Source organism: Anabrus simplex, chromosome 7 (assembly GCF_040414725.1).
Source record: "Anabrus simplex isolate iqAnaSimp1 chromosome 7, ASM4041472v1, whole genome shotgun sequence".
Taxonomy (NCBI): domain Eukaryota; kingdom Metazoa; phylum Arthropoda; class Insecta; order Orthoptera; family Tettigoniidae; genus Anabrus; species Anabrus simplex.
In genome coordinates this window covers 207,112,485-207,133,204 of record NC_090271.1, presented here as the reverse complement: position 1 = coordinate 207,133,204, position 20,720 = coordinate 207,112,485, and the positions used below count along the sequence as shown (strand labels likewise).

Below are 20,720 nucleotides of genomic sequence, written 5' to 3'. Positions count from 1 at the left end.
ACTCAATGCAGAGCATGATACCCGCAGAAAACAGTAAATTTCTCCGTCATTTGAAGAGTAATGTAAATTATGAACATAACGAAAGTTGTTTATAATGAAGATGCGTTTCACATACGGTCCACGGAGTTTACAGAAAATCAATAGTATAAGAGAAAATGGAGGTAAAGTGTTCTGGTTTTCCTATAAATCTATTCAAAGATTTTAAAATGAAATGCATATCGAAACCTCCCTCGGGATGAGTATAATCTAAATGCCAAGTTTGGTTGAGATCTATCAAGCCCTTTCTCTGTGATGGTGCAACAAACAAACAGACACGGAAAATAAAAACCACCGATTCGGTCTTGAGTTGACCTAAAACGGATAAATATCTGAAAAGTTGGCAAAACAAATGAAATTACAGACAGCGGACCCCCTACAACTTTATTTATATAGATACATAATACCATCTGCAAAAACCCTTATCTCTGATTCCACTTTGCTCATATCATTGCCACGAACTACTACGCTGGAATAGCAGGGGGAGAGGTGATACTCCCACGTGGCGTGTCCCAGGTGGCGAATAGGAGGGTCCTAACTGGCTTGCCGGCGGGCTTGAGAGAAATAAAATAACTCTCGGGGACCAAACTCACAACCCCCCTGTGGGTAAGGGGCTCAGACGAGGAATACACCCCCGCTATCACCTGCCTGTCGTAAGAGGCGACCGAGGGATGATTGTATTAGAACCATGAAACTACTTGTGATTAGTACCACCACGTGGGGAACACCATGGGTCGCTTTTACATGCGCGTAGTACCACTATGTTCGGTACCAAATAGGTTTGTGATTAGTAGCAAAAGAATACGTTGCCGGCTTTGAGTACCTGTGATTAGTAGCACTATATGAGCGATACCATGGGATGAGCGACACCGTGGTTCTGGCTTGCCTATGATTAGTAAGGAACACCAAGGGATAGCGAGAGTTCCTGTGGTTAGTACACTTACGTGATGAACACCATAGGTTTGCGTTGCCTGTAAATGGCGCCGCAATGTGCGAAACCCCATAGGTCTGTATTACATGTGCGAATTTCATTATCTGTAAGTAGTACCATAATGTGTGGAATACCGTGTGTGCGCTACTGTTGATTAGTACCGCAGCATGACAAATACCATAGTTCTACTTTCCTAGCGATAAGTACCATTATGAGGGGCCGATGACTTGGATTTTGGACCCCTTTGGACTAAAAGCATCATCGATTCATTATTATGCTATAGACGCTGTCCTTGGTCAGTAATACTATTATTTCACGTCAGTTTCTGTGAATGCGAGACATTGCGTGTCTGATCCACTGATTGTTTTAAATTCACATCCATCCATTCATTCTTCGTCCTCACGTTTTGAATTCTGGTCCGTGGAGGATTTTGGACTTTTAATTTGTCATTTCGTTTCGTCTCATTTCGTATCATTAGGGGCTGATGATGTAGATGTTAGGTTCCTTTAAACAACAAGCATCATCATCATATCATTGCTATATATAAGAAAACATAAAGGTCCAATAATATTGCCTTGAGGAATTCCCCTCTTAATTATTACAGGGTCAGATAAAGCTTCACCTACTCTAATTCTCGGAGTTCTATTTTCTAGAAAGGTCGTGTTAATAGTGCACACTGACAATTGTAATGCCATTTTTAGCAATCTACTGAAGATGATCTAATTAGGATCAAAACATGTATAGATGTGACAGATGTGAAATTTAAGTATTGCATAAGGAGGATACTGTTCAACAATAAATACTTGCAATAGTGATTTAAAGAATATTAACAAAAGAAACACAAAATCACCATAGCGCGTTCATTATTCTCTATTTGTAAGTGATACTTCGCGCAAGTGTTTAATTCCATCGTCAGCTAAACATGTTTAAATAATTGTTGAGAAATGTGCTCCATGATTCCTTGTAACCAGTTTTAAAATCTTAAAACATGTTGATGCACTTGGCTAATAGAATCAGGTTGGCTTCACGTGTTCCTACATTCTTCTGAAGCTAGACTTATCTTCTGCCAACTTAGCTTCATCTAGTCTTTCCATTCTTCTGTAAATAATCTGTCATTTTGCAAGCTTGAGATACTAATCTTTTGCAAACTTATGTCGATATATACATGCCAAATGTAATATACTTCCACTTGGAGCCCTGGTGTAGCTCATGCTGCCATCTCCATGCAATATTTGCAACTAGTAGAAAATCAGCAAACAGAATAATTATAAGAGCAAGCATATTGGGTGCTTGACCACATGGTGTCAAACCAGATTGCAGCTAACCCTCTTGGGTTGAATAGAAAGTGGTGAATATTTTAGAAGAGGAGCAGATAAATGAAGTGTTAAAAGAAACCAGCAGTGGTGATAGCAATTGTGAAAATGAAATACAAGGGTCATAAGAACAAACTAGGGGTGAAAGTCGGTACTGTAGTAATGAAAGCGTGGGAAGTCTGTGGATGCAGAGTAAGTTTTGGCCTACAAGTTTCTGCTGGTCCATGGTCTGACAGCTCAGCATACCAATCAACCAACTGAGCAAAGGAGCGTTGGCCACAACTCTACTGTGGTTCTTACCTCTGTATTCAGTAGATGGAAAGGGGATGAACCCCACTGTTGGTTGTCCTGAGAATCGTTTTCGGTGATTTTGCCTTCTCCTGCACTAAGGTGAATGCCAGGACAGTTTCTAGTATAGGCCATGTTTACCAACACCCCCCTCTCCTCCATACATCGTCTTTACCGCTCCAATTCTCCTTGGTCTGAGAGAGGGTGTTGCCCTCTAAGAGGCCCGCTGTACCCCTTCAGGGTATGTAGTGAAAACTTTTGTAGTAAGTAAATAAGCTCATGAAGTTTACTGGATGTTAACAGGTGTCAGGAAACCTAAAGAACACGCATTCTGTAATAATTCCGAATCTACCACTTGATGCAGAGCCTATTGATTATTCACTATCTTTTGACAGTGATTAGATTGGTGTAGTTGCTAGATGTAAGCCTTATGCACTATGTATTAATTGGAAATGTACCCATTTTGGGAAGTATGTATGCTTTTATGTGCAGAAATATGTATTTTTAGTGCATATCGATTTTGTATAAGAAATAATACGTAAAACCGTAACATGTTTATGAACTTGTTTACTCCAAAACATATATCCTGGCTGCAGAAATTTCTTGGATCTATATGTCCACAAAGGGGTAAACTAACAGTGTGGTAGTTTTCACACTTGTCAGGACCTGGTTTCTTGCGAATATGTATAACATTCTGTCAAAAAATTGGATAGCACTTCTCCTGTATCATATATCACAATAAATGGTTTCTCCTAAGGCGGTCAGTAATTCTGAGGGTATGTTATCATAAATTCCATGCGCCTTGTTTCTGTTTAGGTCTCTCAAAGCTCCATCAAATTCTGATCTCAAAATTGGGTCTCCAATTTCATCAGCATCAACAGCCTCTTCTTGTTCCAGGACCTTATATACATCTTTACCTTGATACAAGTTTTGGATATGTTAGTACCATTTTTCTGCCTGTCTTTCCCTAGAAATGGTCGTCTATCTAAGCTCTTAATATTCAAACACCTTGTTCTCCTTTCTCCAGAAATTTCCTTGTTTTTCCTGTATCCAATATCTACCTTCCTACAACCATAAAACCTTCAACATCCTTGCACTTTTCTTTCAGCCATTCATTCTTGACTGTCTTGCACTTCATATGTACTTCATTTTCGTCATTCATCAATCACGTCTAATACCTCCATGTCCTGTTATTTTAATATGATAAATATGATAAATATTTGCATTAGGCTATTGAAACAAGACAACTGGCATACTTACCCAATTCATTGTCGCTGCCTTCAGTCTCCAAGCTATTCTCACGTGCATCATTCTGGTCACCATCACATACTGCATCATCCTGACTTCCGTCCAACGCATTTACGATGCCTGTCTTCAAGAAACTTTTCACAATAACGTCTGTCACCACCATAACCCATGTCCGCATAACCCAGTCGCACACGAGTTCAACTGTCGACCTCTTTATTTTGCCTGCTGGCGTCAGCTCATGTTTCCTTCCTGCTATGTATTCGGCATACAATTTATGTATGTTCTTGAAGAGCTTGTTGACGGAAACACCTAAGGGCTGTAGACAATGTGTGAGTCCACCAGGAATTACGAGATAAGTTTTAATTTCCCTGAAGATGCTTCTTAGTGTCTTCCACCAAGTGTCTGCAGAAACTGTTCCACACTAGCATTGCTAATTGTCGAAGCAGTGCCCCTGGCTGTGCTCCCCACACTGTACGGACTCAGTCCTGGGCAGGAGCTGAATCCATCCATCCTTTCTCTTGAACCCGTACATGAATGCCGTTTTGGAAACTTCGCTTTAGGCACTGTTTTTATTTTGAAAATTACGGTGGCAATTTTTTATTAAGTCTGTGCTTATTGCTAGCATGACAATGCAACGCTGTTTTTCACACCCAGTTGTACGTTCAAGTATGCTAGATTCTCTTCTTGTTGATGGTGGTGTTGCATGGCATGTCGAAGTTTATCAGGGTTTGATCTGCTTTGCCAATTTGTGATAAAGAGGTCATTGTTTTTCTTCCGCATTGCTATCACATGGTGATGAAAATCCGTGATATTGTCGCTGAAATTGCTTGGCATTTTCTGGCAGGGAGATGTTCACTTGTGCAGACACAATCCGTTTAGTGTCATGAATCTACGGATCCAACCCCAGCTCACTTTGATCCGAACAGCTGATTCGTCCTTTAATCGCTAGTTTGCATGCTTTGAAATGTAGCATCTCATGCAAGATACTAAAGCCATCATTTCGCAACTCTGTAACGTAATGAAGCAACTCGTCTTCCAGCTCAGGAAACTTACCTGTTTTTGGCCCTCTGAATGCATTATGTGTTCGGTTGGTGGTTTCTAGCGCAGCTTTCTGTTTATGCCAGTAGCGAACATTAAACCCAGTCACATTGAATTCTCGACTGGCAGCTCTGTTACTATGTTCTTTAGCATATTTTATCACTTTGAGTTTAAACCCAGCCGTAGAACTCCCACGTGTCTCCATAACTTAAAGATCAACCTACATAAGAAAACTTCACTGAAAAACAATGAAACGTGAAGACAGAATGCTGGTACTTGTCGACAACACAACAGATGGACGATACCTAATACCATGATCACTTGACTGCCTGGACAGAGAAACCCTCCCAGTTCACATGATCAGCTCTGCCGGGCAGGTAGCGAAAAGCATATTGACAAAAGACGGAATAGTGAGAGGGGTGGTTGAGTGTGACTAACTGGCTACGAATGCAGCCTTGGGGCGGGGGTTTGCAAGTTAGCTATTTTTGTTACAACAGATAGCCTCAACAGTTCTTCAGGTAGAAAGAAATGCAGCTTCTTGTACTGTCACGTACAAAGTACCATAACAGCAATTGAAACAGTCCCGATATTTAATGTAGGCATGTCCACGGAATACCCAACTTTATTTTGTGTATGTACCGTACATCTTTATGACATCAGAAATTAATAAGAGTTATGTGCGGAGATCCTTTTCCTGCAAATCCAAATGTTCAAAATGGGGTCCGAGATATACGGGGTGGCGAGTTATATGCGAGCAAATACTGTACTAGTTTTTCAACTTATATAATGTAATTGTCAATACGGATCCTAAATGAAATTTATTTTATGTAATATCTCCAGAGTTAGTCACTGATTCTTATAATATATATCATATTATGATCTTACCTTTCTTCCTAACTTTTCTTCAGCAGCTGTACTGATCTCATTATTCACGACTGTCCACTCTTCATTCTGTTGTTCCTTCAGCCTTTTCATTTGGTCCTTGTGCAACATATCCTTGAAACAATCCCTCACACCCTTATTCTTTCAAATCGGGTGAGTTGGCTGTGTGGTTAGGGGCGCGCAGCTGTGAGCTTGCATCCGGGAGATAGTGGGTTCGGATCCCACTGTCAGCATCCCTGAAGATGGTTTTCCGTGGTTTCCCATTTTCACACCAGGCAAGTGCTGGGACTGTACCTTAATTAAGGCCACGGCTGCTTCCTTCCAACTCCTAGGCCTTTCCTATCCCATCGTCGCCATAAGACCTATCTGTGTCGGTGCATCGTAAAGCCACTAGCAAAAAAAAAAACTTTTCAGCTTATCTAGATCCCATCTTCTTGCATTCCTTCCTTTCTTCAATTTCTTCAATTTCTTCAACTTCAGATGACATTATTTTCATGATCAAGTTGTGGTCAGACTCCATGTCAGCTCCTACAAAGATCTTGAAATCCAACACCTGATTTTTGAATCTCTGCCTAATCATAATGAAGTCTGATATCTTCCAGTGTCCTTAGGCATCATCCACATATATAGCCATCGTTTGTGGGGTTTGAACCCCGTTTTAGCAAGGACTAAATTATCAGTCCATAATTCTCTGCTGTCCCGCTTTCACTGGTAGTGCCTAAACCTAGCTCAGCTGTGTTGGCGAAAATAGAAATGAAGGGAGTAGGGGTGGGAGGTGCTAAGTTGGTGGGAAGAGGGGAAGGGAGGAGTGGTGTTGAGTTGGAGAGATGGAAGCGGGGTTTGTTTTTATTGTAGAATTACTGACAAATGTATGGAACAAATGTTTCAAGTAGAATGTTTGTTTTTTCCTGTTGATTTCATTTAAATTATAAGAGGGGTTCCTAAACTGATCTATATCAATGTGGGTGGTCTCAAGAATGTTGAGCAAGGTGCCTTTTTGCTCATAATACAAGATCTTAAGATCTTTATGTATTGTTGTATATTCGTGGCTAGATTCTTTATGATGCTCACTCATAGCTGAAAAATATTATATTTTAGAGCATTGCGATTTTCAGCGTATCTTATTACAAAATTGCAGCCTGTTTGACTAACATAGCTAAATTGAGAAAGTCGGGCCATTCGAGAGGGCAGTTATTTAATAAGTTTAAAGTTTTCTTCACGTTTATCTTTTATTTATTAGCCCAGCCCTCAAAATGTTTTGTCATCCCTTGTGAAAGGAACGTGATTTCCAACACATTAGAACCCTCGCCACAGGAAGCAGGTCAGGGAAAGTTGCTCTTAAACGGATTAGGAACATAATCGTGTGAAGTTTACTATCCAGGAAGTGGACAGGCATTCGCATCTTTCAACAGTGGTGTGTATGTTGAAACTCACTCCTTAGTTTCGACTCATCTATCGAAGTGTTGTCACATTCAAGATGATGGTCAAAGTCATTCTCTCGCACATGACCGAGTTTAACCGCCAAATAATTCATGCTTCAAAGAGTGTGATCAGAAAACTACTTTTAATCACTGGTCCAAAATATAAGCTTCATATGACATTTGTTTTAGAAAGAGTGTGATCTGCAATAATGCCCTGATACTTTTATGGCCCCAGTGCAATATTATGTTCGTCAGGTGTTTTACACACCTTTTTAATATGCTGTTGTTATTTAATAAGCCCCAGTGGTAAAGGTTTTCTTATTTGTTCTCTCGTCTTTTTCACTCATCATTAGAAACGGTAGATAACCTACATCTTTAAGGCGATGTCGGAGTCGATTAGTAATACTCATCGACTGGTGTTCTGTAAACACAATTCGAAATGAGAGAACATGTTTCCGTAGTAAATGCTTAAATAACATGTTCGATAGCAGTAGTTAACTCATTAGAAATAAAGGCTGAAGTAAACATACACTTAATTCTAATGCTATGTACTGAAATTAAGTAAGAATTTGATACACCTCAAAATACGGCGCAGAGTTTACGAGGTTTAAACTAACCTCATAATAACCTTTTTGGGACATTTCTGTAGAGGACAAGAAAAGTGTGTTAAGCAAGACAATGTACTATAGAATACACGAATATGTAAACACTTGATATGTTTTTTCCGACACATGCGTTTTACGTCGTATATATGTAGAGAATGTTTAAGAGAGAGCTCGCTGGTGCACATAGCAAGACAACTATACTCAAGACCAACTACCGATGACGATCAATCGCATTCAGTATAATCGCTGAAGTGCATAAATATTAGCTTTGTTCGTCCAGCAATACGAAACTATTCTAAACTGTATGGTGCATGCACACGTGTACTTTGCTGTATTTGAAGCATTCATGCAGCAAGAATTTGGTATTCTGACTGCTAGTCTGTTGTTCCTGCAGGCATGGATTCCAGTTTCGTACAGTTTTAGAACAGTCAACAGAATTTAGGGATTGTTTTTGGATTTCTAAATGAGGCATGCGCATCAGGTCCCGTCGCACATGGTTGACAAAGCACAGATCCTTATAAGTAAATTTGTTCAGTGTTTTTCTGTAACATAACATTCTTTGACAGTGGTATTATAAAATTAATTCTTAATTAAATGTAGCAATCACGCATTCTGTTTAACGAACATACATGAACGGTTAATTTGCATCTAATACATATCTTTAATTAAAAACAATATTGCGATAAAACACAGGTGAACTGTTAATGTAAGTAAGTTTAGGTACTGTAGATAAACTATATGCATTTGAATGACCTGGTAGTCTGTGCCTACTGATAGGGTGGTAACTAATCACGAATGACAGATCATTGACAATATAAAAACTTGTATATTTTCAGATGTCAGACATTAGTTTTACGAGTGACTCTAGAAGCGAATCTTCAACTGATGAGGACAATCTAGATATTTAATTATATTAATCTGAATAGAGCAAGGCCGAAGAATGAAAATAATGGTATTGTATTAGATATATTCATTCATCCTTGCATCGTATTATTGTCACTGACTGAGTTATTAATTTCTATCCTGTAAAAATCTGTAGAAATGACAATATAGACATCAAAACAAGTAGTTTTAGTCATACCTTGCATGTTTCATGAAAATGTTGCTGCTTTTCAGCCCAAATGAGTTATATATGTACGAAAAAATATTCAGAACATAACCTCAATCAATCAAACCTCAATCAAATCTAATAGAAATTCATTGGGAATGGTGCTGACATCTAACGGCAATATTTACTAATACATGACCATTTGTGCAGGAAAGAATTGGAAACCATTTCCAACTGTTCCTAATCCGTGCATGTGCTGTTCTACAAATCGCAGACTATCCTAGATTTGCTGCACGAACAAAACTATTGATAATGGGAAGGAAAAAAAAAAAAGCACGCTTAATCACTCGTATTGAACGTATGTGTGTAAGATGTTTACGAGAGAGCTCGCTAGTGCACATAGCAAGACAACTATACCCAAGACCAACTACCGATGATGATCGATCGCATTCAGTATAATCGCTGGTTCTCGCTGTAACAGAAGAATAATACACAGTTTAATATAGGAATTTTCAAGAGACAGAAAAAGGTATCGCTACAACGGAGTTCTCGCCGAACTCGCTGTAGCGGACTACTACTGTGCTTCACTGATACCAACTACATCCATCTTTAGTCTATCCATTTCCCTTTACAGATTTTCTAATATACTACAACAATTCAATCTTCTAACATTTCACGCTCCAACTTGCAGAATGTTGGTATCCATCTTCCTGACGATTGTCCCCTCTCATGCAGTCCCCACCCAGAGACGTGAATGGGGGATTCTTTCACATCTGGAACATTTTACTCAGAAGAAAGCCATCATCAGTAAATCATACATACATACATACATACATACATACATACATACATACATACATACATACATACATACAGAGAGAGCTGCAAGTCCTCAGGTGTTACTTATGGCTGCAGTTTCCCATTTCTTCCAGCTGTGTTGCAGTATCAACACAGCTAAGCCATGTTAAATATTATTACGAGGCCATATTAGTCAATCATCCAGACTGCCACCCTGCAACTTTCGAGAGGCTGCTACCCCATTTTTGATAAACCATTTGTTAGCCTGGTCTCTCAATATGTGGTTGCACCTGTGACTCTGCTATCTCATTCATTGGGACTCCCAAGCCTCCCCACAGCAACAAGGTCACATTGTTCACAAGGGAGGACAAATAAGTTAAGATGGAAATGTGATTTAGATTTCATGTTTGTTTTTGTGAGCATGTGAAGCACAGCTGTCTCAATACGTGGCTATACTATTGAAACTGGCATTGTGCCCTGTAAACAGGAAGAACTGGTGTTTGAGTATTATGAATATCTACCTTTTCTGTAGTTATAAAACTTTTTGAATTATATTAAGTGATATTCAGTGCTAGGGTGAAGGGCATTTGACTGATTTAGTATGCAGTAAATATTTAGATAGGTCTTATTCATGAACATTAAAACTGAGTAAGTTTTTCTTCTTTTCTTCCTTCCAGGTTGTGCTGAGTTGTACAATTAAGAAAGATTTTGAGTACAATAAGGTGATGCCCACATTCCACCACTGGAAAACTGGTGACAAGAAGTTTGGTTTGACGTTCCAGACAGCAGCAGATGCACGAGCCTTTGACAAGGGAGTTCGTACTGCTGTTGAAGAACTGTTGGAGGGTTAGTAGTATTTTCCCATTCTAGTACCCATGAGCAAAAGTTTTTGTTTTTGTGCATAGATCTTCAGTAGAAGGGGCATCCTACAGGCAGTAAATTAGTGAATCAATACTCCCGTTATCGTAGAGACCAAGGCTCGCCCTCCTGTCTTGTACTTTGACTTGTAAATGTAAAATATCTGCTACCTGGTCTGTGCTACAGATTTGATTTGTTACTGGACTAGAATGGGGTGCACTCAGCCTCGTATAACATAATAGATGTGAGAAGTGGGTTAAAATCCTGTTCACAGCCATACTAGAAGTAGATTTCTTTGGTTTCCCATTTCCATTCTAGGTAGCTAAAATATACTATTCTAGTCCCAGTTCATGTCAAAGATAAACTCCAGTTCATTAAGTGCATGGGACTGATAGTAAAGATGTCTCCTGGTATGAAAAAGCAGTTGCAAAATCATTATTATATTTAAAGCATGATATTAAACTACTCATCCTCTTTGAATAAATGTCTCATGCAGTTGTTTTATTTTGAACTATTTTCTTTGTTTTTGAAAGTAATTTACCTTCGGTATAAATCTTTATTGTACTTTTTTGCCTAACTTTTGTTCATTACAAGATATTAGAATCATTCCGTATTGACAGTTTTCACTTTACAAAGGAAAAATTTATTATATCCTCGTATTCAATACATAATTCCATCATTGGAGTAATAAAATTCAAACATGTTTCAACTCGTTTGAACCATCTTCAGTGAAATAAGGGGGGTTAAAGTTATTTGCATAATACAAGCTAAAAATCTGCTAAAAACATGAAGGAACAGATGAAAAACAAGGGACATGACGGAAATGAAAAAACAATAAAATATACATTTTCATCATTAGATGGAGCAATAAATAACTCGAGACAAATTCAGTGAAAAAAAAGGGTTAATATTATACATAATTGAATCTAAAAAGTGTGTGTTCTGTATGTATCATTCTTCATTTATGTTCTTCTTAGGTTTTAACGTTCACCCGTTGCGATTTTATTTGACGTAAATAAATATCACACGAGAACACGTTCACTTCCTTGTATAAATTACTTTATTCACACTCTACGTCACAACACACAATTATACACACTAGCAAATGATACTATATACAACACTCAATAACGGAGTACCCTGAAGTAGATTCTCACCAGTACAGATATCAACAACACTGACGCGCGCACTATAACATACTCTCTCTTGAATTCACTGCCTCACTCACTTGAGCCCTTTATTCAGACTCCACCTCGGAGCCCAACAGTCACTTCCAGTCCATCACTTGCCTGAGTCCCAAGAACTAAGAACTGCGAACTTAGAACTAAGAACTGACTTCACTGACTGACAACTCGATATTTATACTACTCGAGCAACCATCTAGAATGATCGACTTCTGGAAGAGTTCTTACAGCACTCTAATGAAACACACTCGAAACATCAATCGACCAGCTAGTCAAATGGGTACTCGAACGTTCCTTTAATATTTAAAAATGTACATGGAAATATCTAAAACATTCGTAATGTCTCTACATGTATCTGGATAATAAAATCTTACAGTAAGTTTCCAGAACCCTTCATATATACCAAATTATAGTACAATAAGTCTAACATACGAACATTATGTAATTTTCTACCGCTTTCGACTCTATAGAGTTTGAGGTTAAACAATACACAATACGTATTTGAAGTTATACAATTTTATACTACATATTTACAGGGAAATCATATATTAATCATATTTAACATTTAATAAAAGATAATTTAGCCTTCTATAAACTATAATTAAAATATATTAATCATAATAATTGAAGGTTTTACGCCAATTATGCTGTTGTACCTTCGACAATTATCCCCCCTAAAACCTTCAATATCTACCCTGTACATTCCTTATTCTAGGTCTTAAATTATATCTAGGTGTTCTTATATCTCTTTCTACGTCTCTCTTAGTCCTCACTATTCAAATTACACCTAGACTACCTCAATCACACTGTCTTCTCGTTGGCGTTCTTGAAGTCCACATATTGCAGCTAGATAGTTCAATCGATGGCCACCACCTTCCCATGGGGGATCCGCTGGGTCTGGCTGACGGTGTCCCTGTTCTCCGTAGCAATGCTCCGCAGGTCCTCGCATGGCAGTCGACACTCCACTGACTTTCTTATTGGTCGTGCCTTTGTGTTCCCCTAGGTGTGAGGCCTGCTTAAAATATTCTGAACTTTGTACATTTTGTGAAGCAGGATGCTACCCTACTTACACATAATCCCAGTGAAAATCTCTCCTCTAATGGGGTAGGGACAACTGGTGGATTGTATATTCCTAGCCGTGTGAACACAAGGAGGGCTATGGTTCAGAATTTGTCCAAGATGCCCACTCCTATTCCATAGCAATGGTTCAACTCTCAGGACCTCTTAGCAGGCCATGCAGCCTTTATGGTTCACGAACTAAGGCGTGACTACAGTAACCCACACCACGAAACTCATCAAAGATATAAGCAGTGGAATATAGCATTTTAAACAGTTAGAGAATATCATTTCACTTAATATCACTGAAACAGAGAGTGTGCAATGTGGCTTGCAGACTGCTGGTCCCATTCTCATCGGCAGGCAAGACCTAGTTAAAGCCAATCAATTTAAATAGCGTGGATCTCTCATCACCTCAGTTAGTAAGACATTACCAGACACCCAAGCCCGAGTAAATGCTACGTAGCTGAAGTGGCATCAGGTCACTGGTGTATTGTGAGTCAAAAATATTCCCATTCGCCTGAAAGGGGCAGTCTACAAATCTATGGTCTGATCAGTTGCACTCTATGGGTCGGAATGCTGGCCTACGACTAAAAAGTACTGGCAGGTTCTACATGGTGTGGAGATGAAAATATTACGTTCATCTCTGGGACTTACAAGATTGGATCATGTCAGAAATGAAGAAGTCAGGAGGCGATTGAGAGTGGCACCTACTGTATTCCAGAGAAGTTGAGAGAAGCAAGACTTAAATGGTATTGTCATGTCGTCCAAAGCCCTGCAGACTTGGTGATACATACAGTCTTGGGCACAAACTTCCTTTAACTGTTAATGGTTTTGAGATTTACTTCAGTAGCTCTAAATGGTGTTCTTGAACTTGTCAGTAAATCTGGCATCATAAGTCTGGCATTTAGATACTGTTTATTGGCATAAGACTATGCCGATATCGAACCTGCAACAGGTGACTCGGTGCAAGCGCTCAGCCTGATACAGTAGCCAGCTACTGATAACTTTAGCATGTGTGTGTGTTTTTTTTTTTTTTTTTTGAGAGGGTGTACTTTGTAAGGATAAGGTTAAGATAATGGAAAAAATAAAGATAATACTAAGATTAATTTTCCACACATTATGTTGAGAATTCATTCAAAGTTCTTTAAAAACTACCATAAATATTTGAACTTTGACTACTATTGATGAGAACTATAGTATTTGTCATGTATTGTCAAAGTGAATCAGTTATTTGAACTATAAATAGTTTGTTCTCTCTTTCCTGCTTTCTTCTGGATAAATTTGTGGTAAGTATAAAGAACATTGTGTGGTTCTATTAGACTGCATGATTTAGTATTTGGTCATAAGAGAAAATTATATAATATCGTTAAGGTCATGTAATATGCTGTCTTTTATGATCTTTTGGTTAGTATTATGTTCCTAGCAGGATAATTGAGGGTAATAAGAGCTAAGTAGAAGGTAGCCCCCATGTCATCTGTTAATGACCTGATTCAATAATGAAGAGAGCATAAATCTACTCACAGTTGAATTAAAATGTATAAGTACCTAACAAAATCTTAATTTTTTATTCTAGTTTGTTTATTGAATCCTTGCTTGCTCTTAAGCAACTGTTATGTAGTCGGTCAAAAGAAAAGAAATGAGTGCACGGTATTGTATGTTTTTCATATCTTACAAAATTGTACAAAAACTATTTCAATCCTCCTAGTCAATACTCTATATTTTTACGTCCAATTAAGACAAAAGTTCACACATAGCTGGACATGTTTCGACCCGGTATTGGGTCATCCTCAGTAAGACATGTCTGATGCATTAAAAACATAGGAAACGCACAAAATGAAATGTTAGTTATCAAGTTTTGTAAAAAGCATGATGAACATTCAAAAACTGTGAAATGTTGATTGTTAAAACAGTCTTGAGCTGGAAGTCTTTCTGTTTCAATGCTATTTGTTGTCCTTTGGTGTGGATCAACTGGAATCTGTATACTGTTGGCTTAGTTTTTGTGTTCTGACATGGGCTGATGTACATAAACATCATTGAAGTTGAACTGTCCGATTTTTAGTCTGTAAAATGGATAATACAAATCAAATTAGGGTTGAAAAGTGGTGACTAACAGGAACAACATTTAGATTAAGTTATCAAGAACGAAAATTAACCTACATTACATGGCTCGCTTATATCACTTGTATTCTCTCATTATCGAGTTCAGCTCTCGACTGACTTGCTCCCACAGTAGAGACTCAAGGCGTGTTGCTGCGAAGAAATGGGGCAGGGCTTGCGGGAGAACGGGAGTATGTGGAATAATGGAGGCGGTGATTGAAACAGAGTATAATAATTGTGAGTTCTTATGTTCCTGTTTTTTTACTACAAATGATCGGAATAAAAGTTTCCCCTATTACGTTCTTTGTCTCATTTAAGTTGAGGGCTTTCTTATATTGATCCATACTGATGTAAAAATTCTCTAAAATGTTTAGTAGTGGACCTTTTTGTTCACGTAGAATTTTTAGGTCTTGATCTATTGTAGTATAATTGTGATTATAGTCTTTGTGATGGTTACTCATGGCAGAGAAACAATTATATTTTAAAACGTTGCGATGTTCTGTATATCTTCTGAGAAAGTTCCTACCAGTTTGTCCAACATAACTTGACCTGTAACTAGCTTGGCATTGTGCAAAACATAACTTATGAACTCCAGGATTCTTAAATGTAGTACAAAGGGCACTAGGAAAGTTTTGCAATATGTAAAAACAGTTGGCTGGACACCCCTGTTATGGTGAGGGATGAAAAGAGGGGTGAAAACCGGTCTAGAAGGGAGCAAGGCATGACCATCACACCAGTTGTTAACAAGCAGTGGGACTGAAAGCAAGTTAAGATGTCAGTGTGGTCTAAAGGTGAATATCGTGCAATTATCCGCTACAATTTTGCTCGTGGATTAACTGTTGACCAGTGCCTGGAGGAAATGACTGCTGTGCTGGGGAAAGACTGTTCAAATTGGACAACAATTTTCTGCTGGTACAAAGAGTTCCAGAGGGGAAATTTTGGGTTTGAAGACGATCCTCGTTCTGGGCGACTGTCTGAATCAGTGACTGAGGAAAACATTGAAGCTGTGAGGAAAATGTTGCAGCAAGAGAGGCGGTCGACATATCTGCAGGTAGAAGAGACCCTCGACATCCCTGCACCAGCTATTCATTCAATTCTACACGACCATCTCCATGTTAGAAAGGTTTGTTCCCTTTGTGTGCCCCATTCACTTTCAGAGGATCGAAGGGCACATCGTGTAAAATGGTGCCGAAAAATGCTAAAATAGTTTGAAAATGGGACTTCGCGTAATGTCAATAGCATTGTTACAGGTGACTAAACTTAGTTTTATTATTACGTTGTCCCAACAAAATCCCAGAACAAGGTGGTGTTGTTTGAAGATGAGGGTACTCCTGTGACTGTGTGAAAGTCAAGGTCATTGAAGAAAAGGATGATTGCAGTATTCTTCACTAAACGGGGCATCCTGACTCCGGTTGTGCTAGAAACACAAAAGACAGTTACTGCGAACTGGTACAGTGAGACTTCTCTGCCTCAGGTCATCCAGGCTGTCAAGCAGCTCCATCCAGGGTCACGGCTCAACACTTGGCTCTTGCATCATGACAATGCTCCAGCACATCGTGCTAATGTAACAATGGATTTTCTTGGCAGATCAAGGTTGACTGTGCTTGATCACCCTCCATACAGTCTTGATCTTGCCCCATGTGACTTACGCACTCTTCCCAGGTGTGAAGATGAAGCTGAAGGGCGGCGTTTTTCATCCGACGAGGAGCTTCTGGCAGCATGGGATCAAGAGTGTGAAAATGTAACCAAAGAAAAGTGGCAGAGTTGGTTCAGTGACTGGTTTCAACATATGGAGAAGTGTATTGAGTGTGGTGGAAATTATTTTGAAAAAGTCTAAAGCGTTCACTTACATTGCAAAACTTTCCTAGTGCCCTTTGTACTGTTACTATTGATGCTATGTGGATTATAGAATAAATTAGAACTGTTATTGTTTTGAATGCTATATTTGTTGAATATATTCATAACTTCATATTATATGTATTATTGAAAATAAACATGATGTGGTTTTCTTTCTTCTTAGACTCACTAACAAGGGTGGAGAAGGGCTTATTTTTTGACCCAATGCCGGGTCGAAACATATCTGTTTATGTGTGAACTTTTGTCTTAATTGGACGTAAAAAATGTATAGTATTGACTAGGAGGATTAAAATAGTTTTTGTACAATTTTGTAAGAAGTTAAACAGTCAGTACAGATTCAGCAAGAAGATTCGCAGTCTGTAATGTTCCTCACATTACAAAGCAAGTGGCTGTGCGGCTTGGGTCACGTAGTTATTGACTCGCATCCGGGAGATAGTGGGTTTGAACCCCGTTGGCAGATGCCTTTAAGATGGTTTTCCATGGTTTCCCATTTTCACACTAGGTAAATGCTGAGGCTGTACCTTAATTAAGGTCTTTGTTGTTTCCTACCCACTCTTAGCCCTTTCCTATCCCATCATTACCATAAGACCTATCTGTGTCAGTGCAATGTAAAGCAAATTTTAAAAAAAAGACCTTACATTTTATATTTTACCAGACTTAATTTTAATGATTATCAAAATCTAATCCACTTCCTATGTAGATAACAAACCCTGTGCATACCCACAACTTGTCCTTCATCTCTCTTGCCATTGTTTTAACCCACTTGTACCAACATCTTTCATGTCCTTTACTTTAATTTTACAAATAAGATATCCCAAGTCTACTTCATGTTCACTTTTGTACAGCAAAAATGATTTGAAAACAGATCAGTGGAAGAATAAATTTGTCTAACTTGCTTCATACAAAATGCAATTTCACATCTGTGAACTCATTGCATTAGCTTTGCTACACACTGTGGTTCAATTTCACTTACTCCTCAAGCATCCTGGCAGTGTTAAACTGAGATATAGGCTTCACTTTTACCTCTTCAAAATGTTGGAGTATTGTTTCTTTTTTTGCTTTACTTAGCACTGAGACAGATAGTTCTTTTGACGACAGTGGGTCTAGGAAAGGAAAGAAGCGGTTGTGGCCCTAATTAAGGTACGGCCCTAGGATTTGCCTAGTGTGAAAATGGAAAACCCTAGAAAACCATCTTCAGGGCTGTTGACAGTGGGATTCAAACCCACCGTCTTCCAAATGCAAGCTCACAGCTCAACCCTACCTGCATGACCAACTCACTCTGTTTGGAATAGTGTCTACTGTACCCTACTGACTCAAAATTGTCCTCCTGTTTCATATTTTCTACCTGATATTAAATCCTCTTAGCTTTCTTCCCAACTGACACTTTAGTACTGAAAGCGCTAATCCCTATTTTGTATTGCACTCATTTTTTCTGCTCCAAGGTATTAGATTTAAGTTTTCAACTGTCTGATATTCAGGCCAAGTCTTAAACAGCATAAGCCAACTGCTCACTATTTATTCACCCAACTGAATCATTGCCTTGCATAAACCTCTTAACTACTTTGATCCAAGAAGCAATTCTTCCATATATTCTCACTGCAGTGCAACATAAATGCCTTTGACTGCCTATAACAACTTTCCCTTATCCTATAATTCTTTAATGTGTATAATGGTATGTATGTATATTGTCATCAGCCCGAAGGCTGCCTGGATCCTCAACAGCTCTCGCCCATTAGCTGATTAGCTGACATAGATGGCCTAGGTATCACCGAAAAGGCATACTAGGGAAATGTGGAGTGAAGTAGTTTCCTCTTGCTTTCCTCACTGAGCCAGAAGTTGCTATAACGTATTAGTCCGCCAAGCTCACTGAAATGCATGCACCAATTTTCACACTTCATAGCAGGGACTGCCTGCATAAGGAATGGCATTGCTAGTATCGCTCATACCTGTCACTTTCATATTGTCAAAGCCAAGGGTAAGACTTAAGACAGGCCCGAACCTGGTTCAGTCTGATGGTATTTGAAGGTGCTCAAATACGTCAGTCCTGTGTCGGTAGATTTACTGGCACGTTAAAAAAAACTCCTGCGGGATTAAATTTCGGCATCTCCAAAAACCGTAAAATAGTAGTTAGTGGGACGTAAAAGCCAATAATGTTGTTATAAGGACTAACACAAATCAATGAAAGTAACACACTTGTTCTAGCCCATACCAGAAGACATAGTGCACTGTAAACACTATGTCTCTCCAGCACTTAATTCCTTAATATGGCCAATATTTTTTTCCCTTGGTACTCTGTTACATTTTCTTAGTTTTACTTATGTATAATGGCATTTTTCAGTTACTTGGTTCATACTGAAATTTGAGTCCTGACAACCCCTCCTTTTAACTATTCCAGATAGGCTCTTGGAGCTAGTGGTGGTGGTGATTATTGTTTTAAGAGGAAGTACAACTAGGCAACCATCCTCTATATAACGCTAATCAGAGGGAAAAATAGAAGGGATCCGACACTTCGAAAAATGAAGATATCGGCCAAAGGAAGACAAGGGCCACGAAGGGCGTGAAAATGAAAGACTCCCTAGCCCTCGCAAACCTAATAGCGTTGGGGTCGGAAAAGAACAAGAGTTGACCAAGGGAGGTCGGATAGGATAGATGAAAGTGAGGAGCATGACACAAGTAAGTGGAAGCAATGCCAGGACTCAGCTGAGGGCCCCGTGGTCGCCAACCCACGCTCCAAAGTTCAGAGCCCCTGGGGCCCCTTTTAGTCGCCTCTTACAACAGGCAGGGGATACCGTGGGTGTTATTCTACCGCCCCCACCCACAGGGGGAAAGGAGCTAGTGGTAATGTCTCTAATAGTTCATAGTAACAATTAGATGCCTACTTATTTATTTATTTTTTTAAATTTTAGCCAACATAGGACTTAGGTTTATTTTTTGTCAGGAGAAAAATTCAGTTTGTCAAACAAATACACATTGAGCAAAGGATGTTTTCATTGACATGCTAACTGAATATTTTTTAACAGAATAATTTTATTTACAGGGTGTAACGATATGGTATGGCCAAACTTTCAGGATACATTCCTCACACACAGAAGAAAACATGTTATTTAGACATGGGTCCAGAAATTTTTTATTTTCTTGTTAGAACTAATTTTCTACAACTCTACATAGTACATTAATCCTGGGAAACCCACAGGAACAGAATGTACCAGCATACCACATGAAACTCTTGTCTTACATGAAATGTTCATAATACCCTCCGTTAGTTCAATCACTACTAATCTGCATTTAGGGCAGTCGCCCAGGTGGCAGATTCCCTTTTCTGTTGTATTGCTGGCCTCTTCTTAAATGACTGCAAAGAAATTGGAAATTTATTGAACATCTTCCGTGGTAAGTTATTCCAATCCCTAACTCCCCTTCCTAGAAATGAATATTTGCCCCAATTTGTCCTCTTGAATTCCAGCTTTATCTTCATATTGTGATTTTTCCTACTTTTAAAAACACCACTCAAACTTATTCACCTTATGTCATTCCACGCCATCTCTCCACTGACAGCCTCGGAACGTACCACTTCGAAGAGCAGCTAGTCTCCTCTCTCCCAAGTCTTCCCAGTCCAAACTTTGCAACATTTTTCTAACGCTACTCTTTTGTCAAAAATCACTCAGAACAAATCGAGCTGCTTTTCTTTTGGATTTTTTTCCAGTCTTGAATTAAGTAATCCTGGTGAGGGTCCCATACATACTCTCCTCTACTCTTTATTTACAATCATATTTGTGATTACCCCAATGAAGATCTTTCCTTATATTAAGACCTACGTAATTACAATGATCCCCAAAACAAACTTTCACCCCATCAACACAGTGATTAAAACTGAGAGGACTTTTCCTGTTTGTTAAATTCACAACCTGACTTTTAACCCTGTTCATCATCATTTGCCTACTGTCCATCTTACAACATTATCAAGGTCATTTTGCAGTTGCTCACAATCTTGTAACATTCATTACTCTATACAGAATAACATAATCTCAAAAAGTCTTATCTCTGATTCCACTTCTTCACA

General features: G+C 38.8%; 1 protein-coding gene across 1 annotated transcript in view; it reads left to right on the top strand.

The window, feature by feature from the left end:
• The window catches only part of Spred (Sprouty-related protein with EVH-1 domain), an 80,332-nt gene that overhangs the window by 46,918 nt on the left and 12,694 nt on the right, over positions 1–20,720 (top strand). Inside the window, exon 3 of the mRNA XM_067150856.2 lies at positions 10,286–10,454. Coding sequence (XP_067006957.2) covers positions 10,286–10,454 — 169 coding nt within the window. The remainder of the gene's footprint in view (positions 1–10,285; positions 10,455–20,720) is intronic.